This window comes from Notamacropus eugenii, chromosome 5 (genome assembly GCF_028372415.1).
Source record: "Notamacropus eugenii isolate mMacEug1 chromosome 5, mMacEug1.pri_v2, whole genome shotgun sequence".
Classification (NCBI taxonomy): Eukaryota; Metazoa; Chordata; class Mammalia; order Diprotodontia; family Macropodidae; genus Notamacropus; species Notamacropus eugenii.
Genome location: NC_092876.1, coordinates 276,308,210 through 276,334,707, shown reverse-complemented (window position 1 = coordinate 276,334,707; position 26,498 = coordinate 276,308,210). Strand labels below are relative to the sequence as shown.

The window sequence follows — 26,498 nt, the reverse complement described above, 5'->3', positions numbered from 1 at the left end:
TATCTTAGCACACAGGGGGCAGCTAGGTGGTGCAGTGGATAGAGCAAACTGGCCCTGGAGTCAGCTTCAGATATTTAAGTAGCTGTGTGACCCTGGCCAAGTCACTTAACCCTCTTTGCCTCAGTTTCCTCATTGGTAAAATGAGCTGGAGAAGATATTCCAGTATCTTTATCAAGAAAACTCCAAATGGGGTCATGGAAAATGGGATTCAGCTGAAACGAAACTACCACCACCATCTTAGCATACAGATTCCTAAAGGGATGTAGAACTGCTTTGTGAATGTAAAGTATTCAATAAATGTGACTTTTTATCATAGAAATTGAGGTTTCACCATTGAGAGGACACCCACTGTGATCCCAGTGCCTTTGGAAACTGGGCTGAGGTAATTATTGCTAGGAAAAGGCCTCTTTGAAAAGAAGAAAAGAATGACATGTAGTTAGTGCACACTAATTCCCAGGGTGGCTTAGGTGACTGAACCTGAGTGAGATATGACAGGTGGGCAAAATCAGGCAAAGGAAATCCTCTACATGCCCAGACTGAAAGATCACTTTGTCCATAGAACAGGAAATAACTAAGGCTCATCGAAGTTGCTGGCAGTCTTAATTTTTCTTCCTTACAATTCTCATTTTGAATTCTTTTTTGTTTTCAGTGATCCCACCACCAAATATCCACATTGACAGCTACAGTGAAAATTCTCTCAGTCTCACCCTGGTAATGGATAGCAATTTTAAGGTAATACCGAAATCCATCTTCAGCAGTTGGTGGGGAAGTAGGGTAGGTGGAAAGCAGGAAGACAGCTCATTCCCAAGGAGCTGACTCAGGTGCCTTGAGTGATAGACTTTACCCAGCATGAGAACCAATGTCACAGTTTCAGTTGGATCAGAAGAAATGAAGGACTCTGGTGATGCAGTAATATCCTCACCAGGTTGGCTTCCTTCCTTTCACCTCTCCCAGCTCCCCCTGCCCTCCCCTCTTCAACATTCCTCACCCCAAAGCAAAAGAATTACTTGGATCTTCATGTATAATTATCCTGCCTCAGCCTGGTGCTTTCTTTTTTTTTTTTAAACCATGTAATTAAATGGTTCACAGCTACAGTGCAAATAAAGACTTGGTGTTAACAGAGAACGTGTGCCCTGTAATTTTCAGCTTTATTGGATTTCCTGGTGCTACGAGCTAATGCAGTGTTTCTCACAGTGGAAGAAGAGCCTTTGTGGGGAGAGGCTCTCATACTTTCCCAGGGAAAAACAGATTCTGTGTATTTCCCTTCTCCTCTCCCTACTCTGTATTCCCACCTCAGCCCCACAGACTCTTCCATGGTTCAACCCCTTCTTCACCCTACTTCTTGCTTTCCATATAGACCTCAAGAAGTAACCAGAGACATACCCTTGAATGTCCTTTAGATGGTTAGAATGGGCTCTTGTGGCTCCTCAGAGAATGTAAACCAATAAGAACGAATGAGACATGGGGTGCTACCCACAGAGTAGAGGCAGGCACCTCCAGTGATGGGAAGACTCAAGGCAACCCATTGTAATTCTGGCTCTTGTTTGTTTGGAATGTATTGACTCTTGGAACCAAGGAGACTTAAATTCTAGTCTTAGCCCTGACACTGCCTTTGATGTGTGATCTTGAGGAAGTTACTCCCTCTTCTGGGCCTTAGTTTCCTCACCTGTAAAAATCAAGGGAGTGGACTGGATGGTTACATGACTTTTGAACTCTTATCCCTGTAACAAAGCCTCTGTGGCAGTATCCCAGATTTTCATTTTTATTTGTTTTAAGAGGGATGACAGGAACAAAAGCTTACAGACCACATGGGAACACATAAATTTCGTAGACTGAAAGCCGCCCCCCCCCAAAAATTCACCCTAGGGCCATTTGCTTATTTTCTTTTAACAATCAAGTGCCCCCTTGTAGCATGACATGCTTTGATGCTGGCTGTCCCCACTCCCTCCACCCAACCCATTAGTGTGGAATTCACTCCCTCTTCACCTCTGCCTCTTAAGCATCCCTAGTATTTTCCAAGCTTAGCTCAGGTCTTATTTTGTGCATTATCAGGAGGCCTTTCCTGATCTTCCCAGTTGTTTGGGCTTCCTCCCCATTCTAAAATAAAAAAAAAATTGCCTTGTATTTCTTCTGAATATACCTAAATGTGCACATGTATACATATGTTCTCTTTGTCTTTCTGTCTCCATTGCCTGGCACAGAGTTAGGTGTTTAATAAACCTTGATCAATGGATTTATTAGCATGAAATTTCATTAAAAGGGAAGCAATAGCTGAGCTTTGGTTTGGCTTGGTTTCAGTTGTGCTTATTTCAATCCCTCCAATATTAAAGAGTCACAGTACCATAGAGAAGCATGGAATAGCCACCATGATAACCCTGTCTCACCTCTGTCAGGTGAATGGCTACGTGGTGAACCTCTTCTGGGCCTTTGACAGTCACAGACAAGAATCGAGAACTTTATTCCTACATGGAGATATAACATCATACAAAGGTAAAATGTGGCAGCTCATTGACATGCAATAGGTGGGATCAAGGTTGGATGAGGTATTTATGTCCAAGCAATGCAGGTGTTTCAGTGTTAGTGAATGCCCTTCACTAGGGAGGAAGGAAGGATTGACTAAGGTCTGCTGTGTGCCATGCATTGTGCTAGGCACATTACACATATCTCCTTTGAAGGCAGAGGGATGGACCAGATGACCTCTCAGAGTCTCTTATAGACCTAAGATTCTGTTTCTGTTACAAGTTTGGAGACTTAAAAGAAAACCATTACCTATAAGTTTTCTCTGAAGTTGATTATTAGATCCCAGGTTAGATATGATATTGACCAGCCAAAGTGGCATTCCTTGCTCATTAACTTTTTGTCTCTGGAATAAAAAATCTGTATTGATACTCTCATTCATTCCTGAAAATATGAAGCTTTTGATCTGAAAATTCAGTAAGAAGGCTATCAGATCATAGTTAAGCTTTCCTTTTTGCCTAAGATAAAATTTTCTACAAAGGAGGCCAGCTTTGGAATATGAAGGACTGACATGGAGAGCCCCTTTCTTTCAGAGCTCTCCAAAGTAATCCCTCTCTTATCTTGTGTCATTAGCTAAGGATGTAGTCTCATAAATGAATTTCCCAAATTATGGAAACCAAGTGCCAAAACTATTTAAAATTTTTTTAAACTATTCCTTTACTGTAAAGTAATGAGGTTGTATTTTGCTTTTTATGGTGTGTGTGTGTGTGTGTGTGTGTGTGTGTGTGTGTGTGTGTGTCTTTTTTTTTTTGACTCTTTCCTCAGTGTCTACTTGGCAGCTGTTACTTAGAAACATAGACTCTTAGGATTGAACAGGATCTTAAAGGTCATCCAGTCCAAAGGACCCTAAACAAGTAGTAAGCCTCCAACAGTATAGAAGTTGCTACTGCTCTGGACTGTGCTTTTGTCTGGGTCACTCTGCCCTTGTTTCCAAGAGATATAGCTCCTTCCCAATCCCTTTACAGTTTTCCAGCCTGGTCATTCTAATGGTCAGTTGGGATGGTGACAGTTGGAAGTGCCTTTCTTTCTTAGATGCCACTGCTAAGGATTTTAGTGTCCTGTTTCCTCTCCTGTTTTAACAAGATGCTGCTGAGGATGGTTGGTCCCCTTTCTCCCAACCTGTTCTATTCCAGGTACAGGGTAGGCACTTCAGTAGCAGGATTAGGAAGAGGGAAATAAAGAGCCAATCGCTGTGAATGTCTTTCCTACAGTTGGTAACTGAGACATTCAGATCATTGCAGTGTTCCCAGCATTTATGGTCCTAATTCCTCCCCATTTCTCTAGACTCTGTTCATCTCTTTACCCACAACTCCTGCCCCAGATCCTGGGATAATATGGGTAATGCAATTTTAGGCTGAATAGACACATAGTATTTAGAATGAGAGAATTGATAATCCCATTAAGGTATAAAAGGTATATAATCCCTGGTCAGACTATATCTCTACTGTTGTGTTCATCACCACATTTTTAGCCTAGAGATTGATGAGCCCATGTCCATATGAGGGAGGCCAAAATGATGAGACTAGTAACTCTTCCTTAAGAGGATTGCTGAAATAATTAGGAATGTTCATCCTAGAGAAGAGTTGGATGATAAATGACACTTATCTTCAAGTTTTGGAAAAACTTACTAGAAAGAAGGATTAGATTTGTTTTGTGTGGCCCTGGAAGAAAATGTTCAGTAATTTCAGCTGAAATTATAAAGGGCTGACTCAGGGAGGTAGTGAGCTCCCATCACTGGATGGCTTCAGATAGAGGTTGGCTAGCCATGTCTTAGGGATGTAGGGTATGATATGGGGTTAAATTAGATGACATCTACTATTACTTTTAATTCTAAATTCCTGTGGTTCTATTTATTTTAATTAACAAAAATGTATTTTATCTCTGGACTTCCCCTCATTTAAAAAGAAAGAAAAATAAAATTATTATAATAAATATGTATAGTCAAGGAAACAGATTTCCCTACTTACCCTCTCTCAAACTATCTTGTTCTTCATTTTGACCAGGGAAGACTAAAATACGCTATAATGGGATTGTCAGTTCCCACCTTGCTCTCTGTCAGTAAGCGGATCATCATTCATCCTTTCTAATTGTGATTGGCTGATCATTGTACTGAGCAGAGTGCTCAAGCCTTTCAAAGCTATTTATCTTTCCAGTGTTGTTATTATATAAACTGTTTTGCTTCTGTTCACTTCACTCTGAATCATTTCATTGAAGTCCCCCCAGGTTCTTCTGAATCCTTTCGTCCTTTCTTATTCTATTATGTTACCATGATTTGTTCAGCTATTTCCCAATTGATGGGCATTCCTTTAGTTTCCAGTTTTTTGCCATGTTACAAAAAGAGTTTCAGTAAGTATTTTTTGTATATATGGGTCCTTTTCCTATTTTTTATCTCTTTAAGGAATATACCTAGTAGTAGAATCACTGGATCAAAGAGTATACAGTTTATTGATTCTTCGGAGTTACTTCCAAATTGCTTTCCAGAATGCCTAGAAGTTCCAGCAGAACATTTATGTGCCCATTTTCCCACAGCCCTTCATTAGTCATTTTCCTTTTTTGTCATATTTGCTAACACATGAGGGAAAACTTCAGAGTTACTTTAATTTGCATTTCACCAGTTATTAGTGATTTGGAGTATTTTTCCTATAGCTATCATTAGCTTTGTTAGCTTGGATTTCTTCCTAAGAACTATCTGCTCTTATCCTTTGACCACTTATCAACTGGGGAAAGAAAACTATGATAATACAAAATGTCTAGGGAAATAAGAATCTGAAAAGCAGTGATTAATCTTACTTCACTCTTCTTGATGGCAGAGACTGTGATTTCATTATTAGTAGTATATCTCCCCAAAGCCTGGCACAGTGCTTTGCACGCAGGCACTTAATAAATGGTGGTGTAGTATGTGAACAAATGAGGAAAACTCCGCTGTTATCATCTGAACTTGGGTCTTATTTTCCCTTACCAAGTCTAAGTTAAAAAGAAAGGGATCAGAGTAAGAGCCCTAGGAAAAATCTTATTCCTAGCCTGTTCCCCATTGTTACTTCCAGGAATATATGATATCATCAGAGTGAGCACTCCCTGTAAGGGTGTTGATGAAACCCACCTGTTAGGGTTTTCTTTGTAGTTGGGTTTCATGGAATTGGCTGAAACACAAAGAGGTTAATTGATTACCCAGTCATTAAGCTAATGAATATCAGAATAGGATTTGAACACAAAACTACCTGATTCTGAGGTCTTCTGGCCTTTCTATCATGTTGCTTCTGAAGAGTATCTTAATACTACTGTAAAGAATCAGGTGTTCTCAGAGATAAGGTTGGCTGTATAACCTGATGAAAATCTCACAGGATGTTAGCTATAACTGTTAAAGGGAGTCTATATATCAAGATACAAATTATAATCTAATTTTCTTTGTCTGCGTTCTCCCTAGTGAACAATCTAACTGCCCACACCTCCTATGAGATTTCTGCCTGGGCCAAGACAGACCTGGGTGACAGTCCTCTGGCTTTTGAGCATGTGATGACCAGAGGTACTCGTCCACCCTCTCCTAGCCTCAAAGCCAAAGCTGTCAATCAGACCTCAGTAGAGTGCACCTGGACTGGACCAAGGAATGTGGTGAGTTAGTGAGAGAAGCTTCACAGACACTGACTGGGTTCACTCCTGTCCCCTCAAAGTCAGTGGGCAGAATTTGGGGGGCTTCAAACTACTGCTGTTGTACCACCTCTGAATCAGTTAAAGAAGAGAGATTTTTCTTTAGGCTATTTGGTGCATGACCCTTTGGAATAGCATTGCCTTCTCTCTCCCAGAAAGTGTTAAGTTTTTACACTTTCCCAGGATGCCTTATCATACCATGGCCTGGGTTTCAACCCTGTGAACATGAGTGAAAAGCTTCCGTAGAGTGGTGTCATATTAGATCCTGTGTGCTAGAATGTTGAAGAGCCTTCTTAGGATTTTATCTCGTACTGTGGGCACTTTCTGGAATCTGCCAGCAATATTAAGTACTGCAATGAAGTAGAAAGCACTTTTCTCAATGGTACAGAAAGCTAGAATGGTCTCTGTGCCTCCTTTCCATTTACCTTTGGAGAAAATTGTGTGCTAATATCCACTTGCCATATTCAAAGGACCTTCAACTTACCAGCTGACAGGAAACAGCAGGGTCAAGAACCAGAACCTGAGTTCTAAGATCCACACCAGGGCTGTGGGAGCTGGGACACGTAGCCTCGTCTCTCTCTGTGCCTCCGCAGTAAATGGGAAAATTACTCCCTTTTCGTCTCTTGCCTCCTCTGGGAGATGAGAATGAATGAATGAAAAAATGTTTGTGAGAAACCTGGAAAGATGTACCTGAACTGATAACAGAGTGAAGTGAGCAGAACCCAGGGAACATTGTACATAGTGACAGCAACATTGTATGATGAGCACCTTCGATGACTCAGCTGTTCTCAGCCATAAAGTGATGCAAGACAATCCCAAAGAACTCATAATGAAAAATGCTATCCACCTCAGAGGAAGGACTCATGATGTCTGAATATAGGCTGAAGCATACTATTTTTCCTTCCTTCCTTTCTCCCTTCCCTCTTCCCTCCCTCCCTTCCTCCTTCCCCCTTCCCTTCCTTCCTCCCTTCCCTCCTTCGTCCCTTCCTCCCTCCCTCCCTTCCTCCTTCCTTCTTCCCTTTCTTCCTCCCTTCCTTCCTCCCTTCCCTCCTTCGTCCCTTCCTCCCTCCCTCCCTTCCTCCTTCCTTCTTCCCTTTCTTCCTCCCTCCCTTCCCTTCCTCCCTTCCCTTCCCTCCTTTTGCTTCCTTCACTTCCTTCCTTTCTTCCTCAAAATGACTAATGTGGTAATATGTTTTACATGGTTGCACATGTATAATATATATCAGATTGCCTGTCATGTCAGAGATGGGGGAGAGGGATAGAATTTGTAACTAAAAATTTTTAAAAAGAAACAAATGTTAAAAATTGTTTTTATATGTAACTGGGGGGAAATTAAAAAAAATTTTTAAGACTATGTGGCAATCTTATTAGGGGTTAATGGACCCATTGACTTGGGTTAATTCTGGATCATTTGGTTTCCAGATTTCTAAACACAGTATATGAGGAAAAGGAGCCTGCTCCTTAATATGTTGAACTAATCACCTGTCTCGTTCTCTGGCTTCTACCAGGTGTATGGGGTTTTCTATGCCACATCCTTTCTTGACCTCTACCGAAACCCAAAGAACCTGACTACCTCATTCCACAATAGCACAGTCATTGTCAACCGAGATGAACAGTACTTATTTCTGGTATGATTCTCTTTGACTCACAACTTCCTTCTTTTAAAGGGCAGCTAAGTGGCTGAATTGATTAGCCCCTGACCCAGAGACCTGTGTAGCTTTGTGACCTCCCAACAAATTACCCTCTGTTTGCCAATCTGGATCCTGGGGAGATAGCCTTTGCTGCTCCCTCTGGGATATAGAACCTCTTTTTGCCTTTTTCTGTGATATCCATTGATCTTATCAGAGGGCACAGAGTAACAACATTTGTGATCATGTTGCATTTGGGGTGGGTGTGATTATCTCCAGGTTCGGGTGATAGCCCCATACCAAGGCCCACCTTCTGACTACATTGTGGTGAAGATGATCCCAGACAACAGGCTCCCTCCTCGACACCTTCATGTAGTGGACATTGGCAAGACTTCAGCTGTCATCAAATGGGAATCACCATATGACTCTCCTGACCAGGATATGGTAAACTGGCCAGCTGCCTACCTGCCTTGTGGCCCCAGAGGGCTCTAGAGTGGTTGGGGATACAGAGGAAAGGATATCTGTGCCAAGACTGTGGTTGACAGCTCAGCAGTGCATCCCTTTTCCCTGAAACCCATGCTAAAACAGTAAGAGGTTGCGGTGCTTCCCTGATAGGACATACATGCAACAAGGCATCTGATTCCCATCTGAGTTTTAGCCCCCCAAACTGTTCTTTAGCTTTGGTTCAAATTTCTGCGGTTTCTTATTGGTTATGCTTTTCCTTCTAGCTGCTTAGCCAAAAGCAGGGCCATGCAAATGAGTGAGTTTCCTCATTCTCCCATCAAGATACTTTATGTATTTGCCTCTGCCTGGCATTTTTGGGGGAGACAGCAGAGGATAGAAGGGTCTGGTATACTGTGGTCCATGGGATCACAAAGAGTCAGATATGAGGAACAACTGAACCAGACTTTGAACTCACTAAGAACAGAACCACTGATAACTTAAGTGCTGAATCAGTTTCTAGGGAGCTGAATGTCACTTCCATCCCCTCTGTTTCCACTAGTCAGGGTAAGGGTTCTGGAGAACATCACTATCTTGAACTGGTTGCTTTTTAAATGGGCTTCTCCTGGGGTGATCTGTTGAAGGGATTATACCAGTACATGCCTACCTTCCTCTTTCCTGATTTGTGTTTCCATTCTGAATATCGTTCTCTCCTTTCATTCCTTCTTTGCCTTCATACTACATGTATGACATCAGTCAGATTGGAAGAATGAATTTTATTTACTTAGATTTAGTGTTGAGCTTCAACCAAATGTCCAGATCCCCAAGATAGTTTTCCTCTCTTCCCTCCTTAGCCACACTCTGACTATTATTGTTTCAAGGAGAACTAAATCCTGAGTTGATGTTTTTCTTCCCTGTTCTGTCCTGCTGGTGTCTTGATAAATGCAGTCTCCCCTGGAGTCATGCATGGGGTCTTGGTATATATTTGATGGTTTCAGGCAAAGTTCTACTAATAAATTCTTGTAATGAGGTTGAGACCTACTTGGGCCCCATGGGTCCTTAGAGGATGCAGCTGGGTACTGTGGTTCAGAATGCTGTTGCCTAGGGTCACAACAACTAAATGTGCCCATGTTACATCATCTGTCATACATCCAGAAAGGAGAAAAAACATTGCAAAACAGCTGATGTGCATCAATGTGGTTTTCTCCCCCTCCAGTTATACGCTGTGGCAGTTAGAGATTTAATCCGAAAGACGGACAGGAATTACAAAGTGAAATCCCGGAACAGCACAGTGGAGTACCTGATTAACAAATTGGAACCTGGTGGAAAATACCATGTTATTGTGCAACTTGGAAACATGAGCAAAGAAGCTACTGTGAAAGTTAATACAGGTAAGCAAGAGGGAATTCTGCATTATCTGGATGCCAACTAGATCTGAAAGGTAGCTCCAAAGTTAACACAGAGCAGCTATTAGGACATGAAGTCTTTTAAAGCCCTGAATGTATCAGTTCTGTGACTTCTGTGTCCAGCTCTGTCCCACAGGGAAATGATGGTGATAGCAAGTTGGGAAAGGGAAGAGCACAGTTTGAGGGAGAGGAAAAGAATTAGGTACATTAAATTCAACTGTAACATTGCCGTTCTGCTCTTCCCCAAAACTTTGAGATAGTGGGAGTCCTCAAGGGTCATGAGATAGGAACATTCCCCTGTGGCAAGCATTTTACAATATTGCTGAGAGGACACCAGAATCAGAATTTGTCCACAGTTGTATGGAAAATATAGTCAGCTCTTTCATGTCTGTCCTTACCCATCTCTCTGACTTGTGGAGTGATGGGTATGGGTGGGCATGATGATGGCACTGCAAAGATTAGTGTTGAATGGTTTTTCCCATCAGTAAAACCCTTCCATGTTTCCTTGTTAGCTACCCATCTGTACTCTTGCAGGTCTTCTTGCCTCTCCCCTTACCTCCTTCCAATCCATCTTATACGCTACTGCCAAGTAAATCTAAGTGTCATCCTTGACTCCTTATTCATTTCACGTATTCAGTCATTTCTGTTTCTACAATATCTCTTGCGTATGTTCTCTCCTTTTCACTCATACGGCTATAATCATCACCTCTTGACTAGACTATTGCAGTGGCCTTCTTATTGTAACTCCTGCCTCAGGTTTCTTCCCATTCCAATATATCCTCCATACAGCCACCAAAATGATTTTCGTATAGACTTGTCTCAGGTTTGAACATGTCATCTTTCAGTAAAGTGCTGTGACTCTAAGACAAAATGTAAGCACCTCTGTTGCACATTGAAATCTCTTTATAACCTGGTCCCTTCCACCTTTTCATTCTTACATATTCCTTCCTTCTGTTCTTGACCTACTTTGGCCTACTTGAGTTTCTTCCAGTGGCACTCTAATTTCCCATCTCCGTTACCTTGCACTGGCCATTTTTCATGCCAAGAATACAATCTCTCCTCATTCCCATTTCTTAGAATCCTTAGTTTCCTCTGAGGATCTGCCTGAGGGTCACGTTTTACATGCAAACCTTTACTAACAAGGCAACCAAGGGGTAAGTTAGTGTATAGAGTCGTAGAGTTGGAGTCAGAAGACCTGAGTTCATATCTTGGTTTGGATACTTAACTAGATGTGTGACCCTAGCCGAGTCACTTACTTGCTATCTGCCTCAATTTCCTTATCTGTAAAATGATGATAATGCCCCCTACCTTGTAAGAATCGTATTATGTAAATGCCAGCTATTATTATCCTCCTGGCTGCTAGTACAGTCTTGCCTAAAACTACCTTCATTTTTGGATGTGTGTACACACACGTACTAGATTATATTGTATATACACATAGATATATATCTCTAGATAGGCATTGAATATATATTTCATATAACATATGTGTGTATATATACATATACATATATACATATATACACGTACATACATCTTCCATTACGTGCATATCTAACTAGATATAAATGTACATCACACATATTATTACATGTGTATTCACTTACATATGTCCTCTCCCCAGTTAAAATGTAAGCTTCTTGAGGGCAACATCATTTAAATTTTGTCCTGGCTTACTTAGCCCAGCGTCTAATATATAAGTTCTTGATAAATACTTGTTGATTCTGTATGCATATCTTTTCATGTCACTCACTCTTGTGCTCAAAATCTGCCAAATTTTGTCTGCTAAATCAAGTGTGATCTGCTTAATCTGGCATTCAAAGCTCTCCACAATTTGCTACCATCCTACCTTTCCAGGCCTGTCTTAACGTTGCTCTTCTCTAAATGCTACTCTGTTTGGCTAAGCTGAACAACCTCCTATCTGCTGTACACGTTCTCTATTTTCTTATTTTCTTATTTCTATCAATGTTCTACACTATGCCTGCAATGTCCTTCCCTACCTCTTATACCAGTGGAAATCCTACTTGTCTTTTAAAGCCCAACTCAAATGCTGTCTACTTCTTTCTTCCATGAAGCCTTCCCTGAAGGCTTAACCTGCTGCCAGCTGGTGGTAGTCTTTCCCCTATAGGACCTCACCTTTCTGCTGGATTTAATCTGTATTATTTTGTAGTATTTTTTTTTTTTGTATCTGTATTAAATGCTTGTTCCTAGTCATAAGCTCTAGGAATGCAGGGACCATATTTTCTCTACTCTATGTTTCTCCTCATCCCCCAATCCCACCCTTTTTTCCCAAGCTTAGAACAATTCTCTGCATGCAGTTGGGGCTAAAAGAATGAATTGCAGAGGTGTGTGTGCTGCAGTGGAAATTTGAAATATGGGTGAAAGGTCCTAGAATGAAATTCAGGAACCAGGATCAGAGACAGGAGAATGTTTTCTTGGGCTGCAGGGAGGGATATCTGTGGGTAAAGGGCATCAAATGTGTAAGGAGTGTGAGGAACAGGAAAGACTGATGAACAGAGGTAGCAGGAGCAGTTCCTTCTCCAGGTACCTCCCAACTCAGTACATAGTTCCTCCTTTTTATGTTGCTAGCACTCTTGAAGGAGAGACGATGATTAGCCAGAGCAAGCTCAAGAACTAAGAGCCAAGTGCTGGTCATTAGTGCTGTGTCTTTCTGTGCCCTTCTTTCCTTGGTCTCTCTCAGGCAGGGGTACCATGACCACCCAGTTAAGACCCATAATATAAAAGGTATCTGGTCCTATACATATCCACTAATAGGAGTCTTCATCTCTTCAATTTTCAGTGTCATTATCTGCACCAGATGCCTTAAAAATCATAACTGAAAATGACCATGTTCTTCTCTTTTGGAAAAGTCTAGCCTTAAAGGAAAAGCATTTTAATGAAAGCCGGGTAAGTGCCTTATTCATTCTCGTTGCCTTTTTTTTCCCTCTGACTTTAGGAATCCAGTTGAAATGCTCTTCCAGAGATGAGCTCATTAACAGAATGCTTGGCATAGATGGAGGGCAAAAAAATAGGGCAAGGCAGTGAACTTGAGAATTAAAGGACCATTTTCTATGTGATTGCTAATTAGCAAAATGTTTATGCGGCACATTAAGGATAGAAATCACTGCACTAAGCACTTTTCCATCCTGAACTCTTCACTCAAGAAGAGTGGGAGATGGGCTGGGCCAGACACTGTGAGCTAGAAGGAGAGTGACATTCTGCCTCAGACCACTGAGCTACACCTTTCTCAGAGCTACGTAAATAGCTCCTCAGGAAGCACTATCAACGGAATCAACTTGCCCTATAAACCAGTCATCTCATCAACTCTTCTGTTTCCAGAGACAAGTGGCAGCAAATTGAACTTTAAAGGCATTTTTTTTGGAAGTCAGTTATTTGATGTAGTAACCTTAAAATGTTTGAGGAACATGGCCCAGTTGATAGAAGTCAAGATTTGGGGTCCAAAAGATCTGGGTTTAAATCCCTGCTCTGACCCTTAGCGACTGTGTGACTACTCAACTTCTGCTAAGGTTTACCTGCCCAGTTACACATTACATTTGCATGGGTAAAGGGAATTCCCCTGCCAGTGAAACTGCATATTCTTGATGTATTACTGTAACTCTATATTGTATCCTAATGTCTCCACTCTCCAATTATGAGGCTATTACAATCAGTTGTTGTCCTTTGTTTTGGAAGAGGACCAAAATGACATCACTATGTTGGGGTCAACTGTGTCTGACTAGCTGATCAGACCAATATGAGCTTGGAACATTCTACCCCAGAACGGGAGCAAATAATCCATGTGAACATCTAGGGTGGAGATGTCTCTCAATGTGCCCATCTCATATTTCTGTTGAAATATTGCACTTCCCCTACTTTCATGGAAAGAGCACTAGGCTAGAATTCTAATCCCAGCTTAGCTGGCCACAGACTTGATCTCTGTCTTTGACCGGATCACTTTGCTCCTCAGTTTCCTTCACTATGGAATTATCAGTTGGGATCAGGACAGGGGGTAGGGAACCTGCAGCCTTGAGACCACGTGGCCTCTAGGTCTTCAAGTGCGACCCTTTGACTGAATCCAAATTTCACAGTCCAAACCCCCTTCATAAAAGGATTTGTTCTGTATAACTTGGACTCAGTCAAAAAGCCGCACCCAAGGACCCAGAAGGCCACATGTGACCTCAGGGTCACAGGTTCCCCACCCCTGAACTAAGACATCTTTGAGGTCCCTTAACACTCCAGTATTCTTGGTAGGGTTCTTTGTATGTGATATTTGCTCAAGTCTACATGTTTGCTCTTAGGGTTACGAGATACGCATGTATGACAGTGTGATGAATATCACGGCGTACCTTGGGAACACAACCGACAATTTCTTTAAAATTTCTAATCTGAAGATGGGCCACAATTATACTTTCTCTGTACAAGCAAGATGTCTTCTCAGTGGCCAGATCTGTGGAGAGCCTGCAGTACTTCTCTATGATGAGCTAGGCTTTGGTGAGTCACTGGCATCACTGGTTTCTGCCTGCAGTTTTCAAAAGGCTTTGGGTCACTCCATAGTCTTTTACTCATATACCTTTCTAGTGTTGTAATTAAACTTTGCTGTCAGCTCAGAAAGATCAGTCAGCACCTGACAGAGTAGTTTCCCAACAACTCTTATAATAGAGGGCTTGGGGAACATGGGGCGGGGGGCATAGAGGATTTAGAAGCACGGTTAATCTGAAAGAATAGAAAATCGTCAGGCCTTGCATGCCTGGATTTTGTGGTGTGTAGTATATATGAAATGCGCGGATACACAAGCACACATGCTTTGTTTCTATGCCAGCTCCCTCTCCTTTTCCTTTACCACTTACTGTGTAGGTGGTCTGATAACTAAGTTAGGTCATGGTGGGTGAGAAGGCCCTGATTCATTATAGATTAAAACCAAACAACAGTTAAAAAACCCACACATGCCCCATCTTGTGTTAGGTCACTGTTTATCAAAGTGCTTTGTGTGACAACATTCCAGAGACAGGCTCTGATGAGAGAGTCCTGGTTTCTTTAACGTTTTTTCCCAGAAGGTTGGTCCCTGGCTCGTGGCTTAGTTAAGGTTTCATGCATATATTTTGCCCTTGATCTGTGTAGTTGCATTTACACTGGAAAAAAAAAAAAGCCTAGAGCCTAAATCTTACCTTCAAGTTGTTGTTTTTTCCATAGATGGTTACAAACATTTTCATAGAAGAGTTTGGGTTCTATTTTTTTTTTTAAAGACAAAAAAAAGCCACAGGCTGTAAGTCAGTATTCTAGTGAATGAGTATTTTATATCACTTAATGGAGCTTCAGGTAATTGCAGTTCAGTGCAACTTGGGTGCCAAGTCGGGGAAATAATTGCAATCTCAGTAATTAGTGGTCTGGTTTCACATCCTCTTGTAGACGGCAAGCAAGTGGTCTTGAGTAAGAATGGTAATGAAATCAGTGCTGATACCCCCAACAAAGGTCTCCTTTCCAAGAGATCATCTAAGTAACCAACAAGGCAGTGATTAAGAGTCTAATGTAATTACCGTATTTGCATTCTCAAGGCCTATGGTCTGTCAGCTCATGGCAGGCAATCAAAAAACAGTCATATGTGGGAACATATCATATGAGGAGGCTGTCCAGGGTTGCACATCTCAAAAGATGGATCAGGAAGAGGGAAGGGAACTATTGGGGCAGGCAGGAAACTTGAGGGGTCATCTTCTCCATCCCTTGTCCTCAGGCATGTACCTTATTCATTGATGTGTTCTATTGGCAGGTGGGGATACATCAGCATTCCAGGCTGGAAGGTCAACTGATGTGGCTGCCATTGTGGTTCCCATATTATTCCTGCTGCTGGTGACTGTTGGGATAGGGTTTGTAGTCCTATATACCCGGCATCGGAGGCTCCAGAATAGCTTCACTGCCTTTGCCAACAGTCACTATAGCTCGCGTCTTGGCTCAGCCATTTTCTCATCAGGGGATGATCTTGGTAAGTGTGGCTTGGTTATTGTGGTTGTAGTGGCAGATTTCCTTTAAGCCACATATTCTCTAAGCCCAGGGATTCACTTTAGGACTTCCTGAGGCCTGTCCTTTGGCCATATTATATGTGCTGCCAAAATGAGTTTTCATTAGCCAATAATACTATTGAAATGGGTTAAATTAGTTTAAATTAAATTTAAATTTGGTCCTGATCCCACCTTTGTCACTTACTATTTGTGTGACCTTGGGCAAGTCACTTTAACTTGTTAATTTTTTCACCTGTAAAATAAGAATATTGAAATGTATGACTTCTGAAGTCCCTTTGAAATTGAGATTAAGGTATCTTAACTTGTGTCTGTCATCATCTGCAGCTTCCATGTCATTCTGGTCACACACTTGAGAGAGTAGCATTTATCTGGGAACTTGCCTCTTCTGGGAGCAAAAAATCAGACCTTAGAAGCTCTCTTAATATTCTCCAAATCTGTGGGAAAATTACCCCCCAAAATAACTTACTTTCCAGCTCATATACATAATGTACCATTAATCTCACCTCCTTGAGGCAACTTTAGAGGACTTGATATAGGTCTTATCAGCTGAGGTCATAAGTCATGCTTTTGCAGGGTAGGTCCTAGGCCCTTTTTCCCCTAAAATGTTGCCTTCCTCTTTTGATCCTTCTCCTGAGTCCTAAAAGTAATCTTACCAACCACACTTTAGTTTTGACAATAGCAGAGGAAGAGATGACTCTCCTAACTGGTGACTAACACTCTGAGACCACTAAAATCTTCTGTCCTGGTCTCTTCCTCAGTTCCCAACGTTTTTGATAAACTCTTTGGTCCACCTGTCTTAAAGGAAAAACCACTCTCTAGGCAAAGGGAAGATGAATGGGTTTAGGGGTTTTGGCCTTACCATTGCTAGGGGAAGAGGGGTACCCCTACAGCTCAGCTCCATTCTCTTAAACACCGAGTGTCTCTTGGTTATATAAGACCCAAGTCATGGAGTGCAGAGGAAATACAGCCTGCATTCTCAAGAAAATTACATTTTTCTATACACATGGGTGTTTGCCCTCTCATATCAGTGCATAGAGAGCACTATGGACCCAGCAGAGAGGGTAGACCATGCAAACGACTCTGGGTTGATTAATGGAAAGAGGACGGTATAATAAGTTGAAAACCCATGAAAACATCATTCAATTTTTTTTCCTCCTACAAATTTACCTTCCTAGTCATGTTAAACTTCTACTGATACCAAAATATGCTTCTTTAGTGCCCTCAGAATGCTGGGTGTTTGTGTCAGTAGGCCTGGATTCAAATCCCAGTTCTGCTCCTTAATTACTAATTTGGCTTTAGTCAAGTTCCAGAACATCTTGAGACAGTCTGAACATGTCTGGGTCTCAGTTTGCTTATGTGTTAGCTCAAAATTTATATAGGATCCTGTTATCTTCATGTGAGTCAGTAATGTGTTGAGAGATAAAACAAAGCCAGGGCTGTGTTACAGAATTGTCTGAAGCTACATGGCTACAATGAGAGTTTGCTGTTGTTGAAGTATTGGTGCACCTGGATAACATGGAGACCATAGCCCTGTGTTTTATAGTGAGGGAATGGGTGTGTGTGTGACGGGGAGGGAGGGTGTAGTGTGTGTGGTGAAATCACCTAGGACGGTGTATGACAGCTTTACCCAGAGTTCTGTTTGTCTTTAGGAGACGATGACGAGGATGCTCCCATGATAACAGGATTTTCCGATGACGTCCCCATGGTGATAGCCTGAAGAGTGTGCTCCTCACTGTAAACCAAATGGTGTAAATATTTTATTTGATAAAGATAGTTGATGGTTTATTTTAAAAAATGCACTTTGAGTTGCAATACGTTATTTTTATATGGGCCAAAAAAAAGGACAAAAACAAAAAAAGAGAAAGAAATGAATGAATAAACTTTGTAGTGATCAACTGTGAACAACAAGAAACCAGGTCGATTTTAGTCATCAAACTGCTTTGATTTGACATTAATTTAGTCTTACAGGGCTGTGCTTGCTGGGCATGCTTTTAAGTCTGTGAGATAATTTTTGGTTTAATAAATTGGCTGTTCCCTTTTATTTTTCTAAGACAACAGAGATGTATTTAATAAAAATTTCAGGAGAACTACAGCGGGTGAAATTCCCCTCTCCTTGAAGGAGTGACCGAGTTAAATATTTTTTGGATTTTGTTTATATGCAAGTTGAGGGTGGCAGGGGTTGGGGAGGGTGCTTTTATTTTGTTCTGTTAATTTATTGGGGCCAGATTTTTGTGGCTAGGCGACATTGCATGTGATACTGAGCCCCTCCTCTCTCACAGGGCCCAGGAGTGGGACAAAAGCACTGATTTTGCCATTCCTGAAGGAACCAGTTTTAATCTAACAGGTGTTTAAATGTTACCGTATTTGATAGGAGAGACACTTGAAACCCATGCTCAGTTTCAGTTAGAGCCGCAGCTTGTGCATCTTGCCAACCATCAGCTTATTCTTGCTTATATTAAGCGATGGACTTCTACTCTATTTGCCTGTGTACATGACGTGACTTTGGAAGCTGAAAGGTGGCGTAAGAGAACACCGCTGTGTTACACATCGCTGCTGTCTTTATTGGGGAAGAAAAGATTCCTTCTGCTGTGAGAGAGTTAGCTCCCAGCTCAGTGCGGTGTGATCTGTGGCCAGTCGATACTCTGGCAAATAGAGTACCTTGTTTTTCCATTTATGCATTTTCAATTTTAAGTTTTGTATTTAAGATAATAGTGTGGCCAATATTTGTTCTTAAAAATACTTGGTATATACAGCTGTTTTGGATTGGGCCAATGCCTTCTCTCTTTCTTTCTTTCTTTCTTTCTTTCTTTCTTTCTTTCTTTCTTTCTTTCTTTCTTTCTTCCTTCCTTCCTTCCTTCCTTCCTTCCTTCCTTCCTTCCTTCCTTCCTTCCTTCCTTCCTTCCTTCCTTCCTTCCTTCCTTCTTCTCTCCCCCTTCCCTCTACTTTCTTTCTTTCTTCCCTTTCTTTCCTTTTCTTCCCTCCTTCCCTCTTTTTCCTTCCTTCCTTCCTTCCTTCCTTCCTTCCTTCCTTCCTTCCTCCCTCCTTCCCTCCTTCCCTCCCTCCCTCCCTTCCTTTCTCTGAAGAGAAAGTACTACATTCTCACAAAAATAGCTGGACAGTCCAAAAATTTGAGCCACCAAACAAGAATTAGCAGTAGAAGCAAAACTGGGGTTTATTCATTCTCTTCACAAAATAATTTGTAATTATTCTTCTGCCTTTACAAAAGCATCTGTGTGTCAAAAGCAAAAACAAAAAACAACACTGGCCATTTAATGTAGAATGCACTGCGGCCTGTCGCGCACGCTTCTCTTTAGCAGTTAGAGATGTCTGCATCCTTGTCTGGCATTGTTGTGGTCGTACTGTGTGGTTGTACTGTCACTGTGAAACTTCCTCCCAGGTTAGGCGCAATGGACCTGTGGGGAGAATCCAAAGCTATGTCTTTTAATACATGTTTCTGATATGCAAAGCTTTGTGAAGCTTCATCAGCACTGCTAGATGCAGTGTGCCTCTGTCTTCTCTCAAGTATTTGATTTATTTTAACCAAAAGTATCTTGTTGTAACAAAATGTGCTTACAGTCTTCCTAAGGATTATGTTGGAGGGGGAAAAGTGCCAATGGTATTTTTTTAATCTGTTGACTTTAATTTCAGATAAGGAATATTTGAAACAATGGAAGCTTCACTCTCAGTATGGCTACGCCTCTCATTTTTAATGTGTGGTGGTAGTGAAGTGAACCTTCTCCCAAGCCATTGTTTCTTTTTGAAAGACAGGAGTTTTATTGGTTTTCTCCATTCTTGGCTGGGATTTTATTATTGATTATTCCTTCCACCTCCCCCTTTAATTACTCCTTTAAGTAGCTGAAAGATTAAAAATCAGGGGGTGGGGAGAAAAGAGAATTCATTAAATTTAAATAAATTAATCAATTTAATTAAATGAATTAAACTAGGAAGTATGGTTCTTTCCCCCCCCTTCCCACCAATCCTTTGTGTCGTTTGTTTAAAAGGGCTCATGTGAATGCTGAGACATTGTTTTCATTGATTCTGTAGGTAATTTTGTGTATAGATCAGGTCTCCATCAGCAATGTTTAGGTATTTTTGAGAGTTCCTAGTGCCTCACAATGCTGTGTGCACAGTACTGAATATGCCGGCTACCACTTCTCCCCTTGGAATAATGCCCCTTGTGCTGTTAGAGAAAGCAGCCTTGTAGGGCTAGTGTATTTTATATAAACAGAAGAGCTCAGCTCCAGAATACTAAGATAGATATAGATAGATGCAACGATGTGTAAATTGTATATTTTTATGGAGTTTTGAAGCACATCAGCTTTCTTCATGTAGTTGTGTGGGGTCGGGATGTATATATGAAGTTTAAAGGGATCCAGTGTGGTTGAAAAGTGTCACTGGGAAATTTCAAGAAATTTCCAAGGGCCTTTTCAAGTGACTGGATCTTTTCCCTCACTGTGACACAGCCATGTCAGTGGGTGTTTTTGGCAAAGGGGGTCTCATGCCTTGGTGAAGATGTTGTCCATTTGGTTTGTCATATTTGAGGGGGAGTGGGGAGTTTTCATTTTTCTCCCAGTACACATTAGAGTGACCAAATTCTCATGCCCATTTCAACCAAGTCCCCTAAATGGATCATTGAAATTGAGCAAGGGGGACAAATTGGGGTAAGGAATAACATCAAAAAATTTCTGCTGGACGTTGACCATCTTTGTGGTGTGTGCAGCAAAAATCCTTTGGGCTTATGTGATATTGGCCCCTCGAGGTATTTAATTAACAGATAGAGTCCTGATTGGACAGTAGGTTACTGCAGAGGGTTCCATGAGGAGGCCATGTCTATATAGTCCAACTTTCCTGTTTGTTAGAAAGCAAAACAAAAAGCCTCTGTCAACTTGCTGACTGACTTAAAAGTCTGGGAAAATCCTTACGGTGCCAGCCACTGGGAGGAGCTTTTGTCTCTTGAAACAGGAGTGTATCCTTTAGCTATCCCTAGGATCATAGCCACTGAGGACAGAGGGAGAGCTCAGCAAACTCCTGCTTTCTTCCTCCAGTAGTATATAACCCATATGGTATATTCCTAAATGTCCAGTCAATAAATTAGCCAGATTGTTCCTAATAGGTCACCTCTTTTGAATGGAGAACAGACATGTCAAGTATAGGGGACATGAGAAGGGAAGCCCCTCCTTCCAAAACACACACACGCACGTGTGCACACACGCACATGTGCACGCACACACACATACACACACACACAGCTTTATTCAGTCATTCTTTTAGTTACTTTACAGACTAGTTGTGGCTTGTCAAAATACATCCCCATATTTTCTTCCTGGGAGAAACTCCATCCTAGCACTTTGATTCCTTCTTCACCAAGGTTGCTGCTACTGATGGAGAACCCCTCACCCAAGACTGTCTACTGACTGCAGGTTGTCCAGACTATTTCATCTATCACTGGCAAAGAATAAAATCCCTGCAAAGAAGGCATCTAGGAAAAAAATCAAACTGAATGCCACCTTATGTTGATTAAATATCCAGGCAGGAATCTTTGAAACAGCTTATATTAGGACTCTCCTTTGAAATTCCTGCTATCTAATTAGTCTTAACTTGAATGTTTAAAAAACCAGTACATTGAGTTTATACAGGTTCTTCTCTATGCAAGCCTAAGCGATGGAATAAGATAACATATTGGCAGCATGCTGAAGAGAGGTATGTTTTCAAAAAGGTATCATCACCACTTAACAGGAAAAGAAGCTGAGGGAGGATTAGTTGCATATATGTTTCTGCCCACTCATTTAGAGCAGCCATATCACAAATTTTAAGAGCCAAGTAATCCAGGAATGGTATTAGTCTCATGTATAGTATCTTAGAGGGATGAAAGAGTAAATAGTGAAATGGAATAACATTACTCTCCTGTTTGCCATATCGCTTCTCAGTTGAAAGATTCTGTTAGGAATCATTAAAAATTTTAAGCAAATTCACAAGCATTTGCAGAAAAAAAAATCCTGTACTGCTCTTATTTAAGCAAAACTCTATATTTGTTCTTTTCCAAAGTAACATTAGATGTTTATAATTTAAATTGCCTTGATAAGTTTCTTAAGTCACTGATTTCTGCTAAAGATTTTACTATATTGTCGCACAATTTTAAAGGATTTTTGTCTTTGTCAACTTTTTTCACTGAATAAAAAATTAATTGGGTCAAGAAAACATCTGCTTTAAAAAATCCATTCTACATATGTGTCTTGACTTATTCCTCTGAGTGCAATAAAGATGGCTAATGCAGTCTCTGAACACCATTTGATGTGTGTGGTTTAAAAGGATATTTGTTTCATAGACATGAGAACACTGAGATTGGGGATAATTTTGTTATTAACAAGATCACTCAGGAGGTGGATCTATGAAGAACACTGTGTTTTTTGTCTTGTCAGAGAAGGGGAATGGGAGAGGAATGGGAATGGGCTATGTTTTGACTGACTGGCTTGAAATAAATAGAATTTGTCACACATGGGATCATAACTTTGGACATTTCCTCAGAGTTGTCTTCTGTACTAGCCACGAGGCAAGTTTAAGACTCCAAACTGAGATTGTCCTGCATTTTCCTGGCTTAGACATCAGCTCTGAACACCACAAAAACATAAATATAAGGGGGGAGAAGCACATAGGTATAGATGGGTCCTTAAACCTTTCAGACAGTTTTAATAGTCTTGTGAACAGTAAAGAGAAAAGGAGACAAGAATTAATGAGCACTTAATAACAAAATAATGGAAAAGGTGCCGAATAATAGAAAACTAATGAATATAGGAATTTGGGGGGAGGGGACAAATTTTAACTCAGTAGTATGAGTTAAAAGATCTGGATTTAAGTCCTGACTTAGAGATTTAATAACCAAGTGAAAGCAATAGGGGCTGTCCCCGTGATCTCTTTGGTAATAGAAAACCTCCATAGCAGTGTAAGTGGGTACTTTCTGTGCAGTTGAATCTTGGAGAGATTAAATGCCTTGTGTATCAGACTTGAATCCAGATTTTTTTTTTCCCACTACAAAACCAGTTCTCTAACCACTACACTACATTGCCTGTAACCCAGCAACCCTGGACAGATCATTTGTTTAACCTCTTAAGAGATTCAATTCAGTTATATTCAGATATAAAAAATGGGGACAATAGTCTTTGTACTGTCAAAGTCATTGAGTCGTTATGAGCAGAGTGCTTTGTAAACTTTATAGCATGATTTAAATGTGAACAATTATAATTATTAATAATAAGCTTATATCTGTAAGTCATCAATCGTCCAGCAAATTTAACTATTTGGAATACCACCAACTATCCAAGAGTAAGCAAAAAGGCCTCTAAGAAGCCAACATTGGATATTCTAGATGTTCAAGTACAATCATTAAAATCTGTTCACATGGAGAACCCTTACACACTCCCCAAAGCCTGTATATGATCATTGCATACTCTTATTCTGAAGGAATTGGGTTACTTGGTTTCTGTCAGGTCAAGATAAAAAAAAGGGTCTCAGAAGGGTCCTGGGAGTGGCCCAGGAAGTATTCATGGGGATACAGCACCAAAATATCTCCCCCTTCAGGTGGACATAAAAGTTAAGTGGACATTTAAGCCCAAAGTCATGTACCCAAAGAGAAAGTAGGTCATTATCAAAGTATACATTTCCATATGTGAAAAACACTTGGGGTCCCAGCTGGCTGGGTCCCTTCTACCCACCCATACTCTGCAACCTTACCTAACTCCTCTCTCACTCTGTAGAATATAAGAGTAGGAAGAGTCCTCACAGGCCACCATTCCAGACTGAATCTGAACAGGAATTCCCCAGAAGTGGCCAAGAATCTTTTACTTGAAGACTTTCAGTGAGGATCATCACCCCCAATCTCTGCAACCTAGCAAAATCACTCCTAGATCTCAATGAATGTTCCCTTGGTGCTCATGCCATCTGGTTTTCTTAAAGTATGATGGAAAAAGTATTGAATTTGGTTTTGAATCTACCCTTTGTAATTTACCCTTTGTAACAGGACTGGACTAGGTTACTCAAGTCCTTTCTTATTCTTAACTTTCTATGATCAGTGACATTGACTGCCAGTAGACCTGGTTGCATAGGCATCTACCCCAGCTGTACTCAATAGCCATGGGACAATGGAAATCCCTGGTTGATCTCCTGCCTTTCAGCATACCTCACCCGCATTTCCTTGTGCCTGTGCACTCATTTCTCACCACCATTCAGACACATTGTCAATTAACAGTGCCTGGAATGTAGTAGGTGGTTAATGCATGCTTGTTGATTGATTGGAAAGAGAGACGGGTACTAAAGGTGGACACTCTAATAGCAGCAAGTAATACGTCTAGTAATGAGGGATGAACAAAAAGTGCTTTTAAAAAAGCCACAAGAATGCAAAAGACATCAGTCTAGGGGAAATTTAGGGCATCGCTCCAGCATGGTGCCATAATCAATGTTCAAAATGATGCCACGGAATCATCATCAAGGAAAGGTAAATGAAGTGGTATTCCCAGAATGTAAAAGTTGTAAAGGTCCTCACATCCCCTTTATCTGAGTAGGAAAGCTCTCCATGGCATTCCCAATAAGTGGTTATCTAGTCATTGCTGGAAGACACTCACCGAAAAGCCATTCTCTCCTTGGATAGTTCTGATTGGGCACAAAGTTGTTCTTCACATGGAGCCAAAATTTGCCTTTCTTTCTAGTTCTTAGTTTCAGAGCCAGAAGGGGCTTAAGTTGATATTCTCTCAATGAAGTTGGTGGTGAAATGGCTGGAGCACTGTGCCTAGTAGTCAGGAAGTCTTGAGTGCAAATGTGACCACAGACACTAGCTATATGACTCTGGGCTCATATAATTGTAATTATTACATAATGTAATAATATAATATATATTATAAGTTAATAATATTACAGTAGCACCTAATCATCGAGTGTGGTTGTGAGGATCAGGTCAGATAAGAATTGTAGAAGTGCCTGGCATAGAGGAGGCACTTCATAAATGATTGTTTACCACTTTCTTTCCTTTTCAGTGATGCTGCTGTTCTAGTCGTTTCAGTTGTGTCCCCATTTAGGGTTTTCTTGGCAGAGATACTGGAGGGATTGGTTATTTCCTTCTCCAGCTCATTTTACAGGTGAGAAAATTGAGGCAAACAGAGCCAAGTGACTTGTGCAAAGTCACACAGCTAGTAACTGTCTGAGCCTAGATTTCAGTTCATGAAGATGAGTCTTCCTGACTTCAGACTCAGCACTCTCACCGCCACACCACCTAGCTACCCTTTTCACTTTGCCACCCTTCAAATACTTGAAATTACCTCTTCAACTAATGCTTGTATGTCGGAAGTGTCAACCCCCCAGGCCAGTAACCTCCACAGTGGACCCAAAACAGATTAAAATATAATCAGGAAATATTTTAGCAAAATAAATAAAAAATAAAGCAATTTTAATTTGTAGTCTATATCAATTTGCAGCCCACAAGGATCCATTTTTATTTGAATTTTGACACCACTGTTGTATGCCATTATCTTGAGTTCCCTTACTATCCTGGCCACGATTCTCTGCTTGTGCTCCAGTTTGTTCATCAAATCAAACCAAAAAAACCTATGGCACCCAGAACTGAACACAGTACTCCACAAATGTCCTCTGGGGTGGAATACTGCAGAGCTACCACCACCTTCTGTATTAACTAGCCTGCCGTCTTCTCACCTTTTTCTGATACTGTCACACTGTTGGATTATACTAAGTTATCAACTACAACTCAGGTTTTTTTTTTTATTGCATGCTTGTATAGTATTCATCATTCCCAAATGTGAGACTTTGTATTTATCCCTATTAAATTTCTTTTTAGTAGGTTTAGCCCATTATTCAGTATTGCCAAACTAATTTTGTATGCTGTCTATCTTTCGATGTATTAGCTATTTCTCCAAATTTGATATTATCTGCAAATTTTATAAAGATGCTGTCAACACCTATATCTAAGGAATTCTGAAACACATCAATCAATAAACGTTTATTAAGTGCCTACTGTGTGCCAGGCATTCTGCTAGGCACGCAGAATACAAAAAGAGGCAAAAGACAGTCCCTGCCCTCAAGGAGCATAAGGTCTAGCAGGGGAGACTACATGCAGCCCAACATAAACAAAGTAAGCTATATACAGGATAAATAGGAAATAACAGTGGGAAAGTACTGGGATTAAGAGGAAGGCTTCCTGTGGAAGGTGGGATTTTAGTTGGGACTTGAAACTTGGGAGGTCAGTAGTCAGAACAGAGAAGGGAAAGTATTCCAGGCAGGGGGTCCAGCCAGAGAGGATGGCTGGAGCTAAAAGTTGGGAGTGTCTTCTTCATGGAACAGCCAGAAAGTCAGTGTGACTGGATCAAATAGTACCTTGTTAGAGAGTAAGGTTTAAGAAGACTGGAAAGGTAGGAGGGGGCTAGGTTATGAAGGGCTTTGAATGCCAAAAAGAGCACTTTGTGTTTGCTCTTGGACACGATAGGGAGGCACTGGGGTTTATTGAGTATTGGTGGTGACATGATTGGACCCGAGCTTTAGGAAAATCACTGTGGTGGCTGAATGGAGGATAGATCAGAGTGGGGAGAGAACTTGAGTCAGGATGATCCCTGGCAGACTATTAGAGTAGTGCAAGTGGTGGCAGTATCAGGAGAGAAGGGGGTAAAGATGAAGATGACAGATCTTGGCAAAAAATTGGACATGGCGGGTGAGGGATAGTGAGGAATCCAGGATAACTCCTGGGTTGAGGGACTGGAAGAATGGGGTTTCCCTCTATAGTAATAGGAAAGGTGGGGCATGCTTATACAATGTCTAGTGGACATCTAGTTCTACATATCTGAAAGGCAGCT

General features: G+C 41.1%; 1 protein-coding gene across 1 annotated transcript in view; it reads left to right on the top strand.

Annotated features, from left to right (window-relative positions):
- Nucleotides 1-21,938, top strand: part of SORL1 (sortilin related receptor 1) — a 224,599-nt gene extending 202,661 nt beyond the window's left edge. Inside the window, exons 39-48 of the mRNA XM_072612918.1 lie at nucleotides 650-732; nucleotides 2,394-2,490; nucleotides 5,942-6,126; nucleotides 7,671-7,790; nucleotides 8,070-8,234; nucleotides 9,448-9,622; nucleotides 12,438-12,544; nucleotides 13,936-14,128; nucleotides 15,402-15,614; nucleotides 17,301-21,938. Coding sequence (XP_072469019.1) covers nucleotides 650-732; nucleotides 2,394-2,490; nucleotides 5,942-6,126; nucleotides 7,671-7,790; nucleotides 8,070-8,234; nucleotides 9,448-9,622; nucleotides 12,438-12,544; nucleotides 13,936-14,128; nucleotides 15,402-15,614; nucleotides 17,301-17,368 — 1,406 coding nt within the window. The 3' untranslated portion in view covers nucleotides 17,369-21,938. The remainder of the gene's footprint in view (nucleotides 1-649; nucleotides 733-2,393; nucleotides 2,491-5,941; nucleotides 6,127-7,670; nucleotides 7,791-8,069; nucleotides 8,235-9,447; nucleotides 9,623-12,437; nucleotides 12,545-13,935; nucleotides 14,129-15,401; nucleotides 15,615-17,300) is intronic.
- The last annotated feature ends 4,560 nt before the right edge of the window (nucleotides 21,939-26,498 follow it).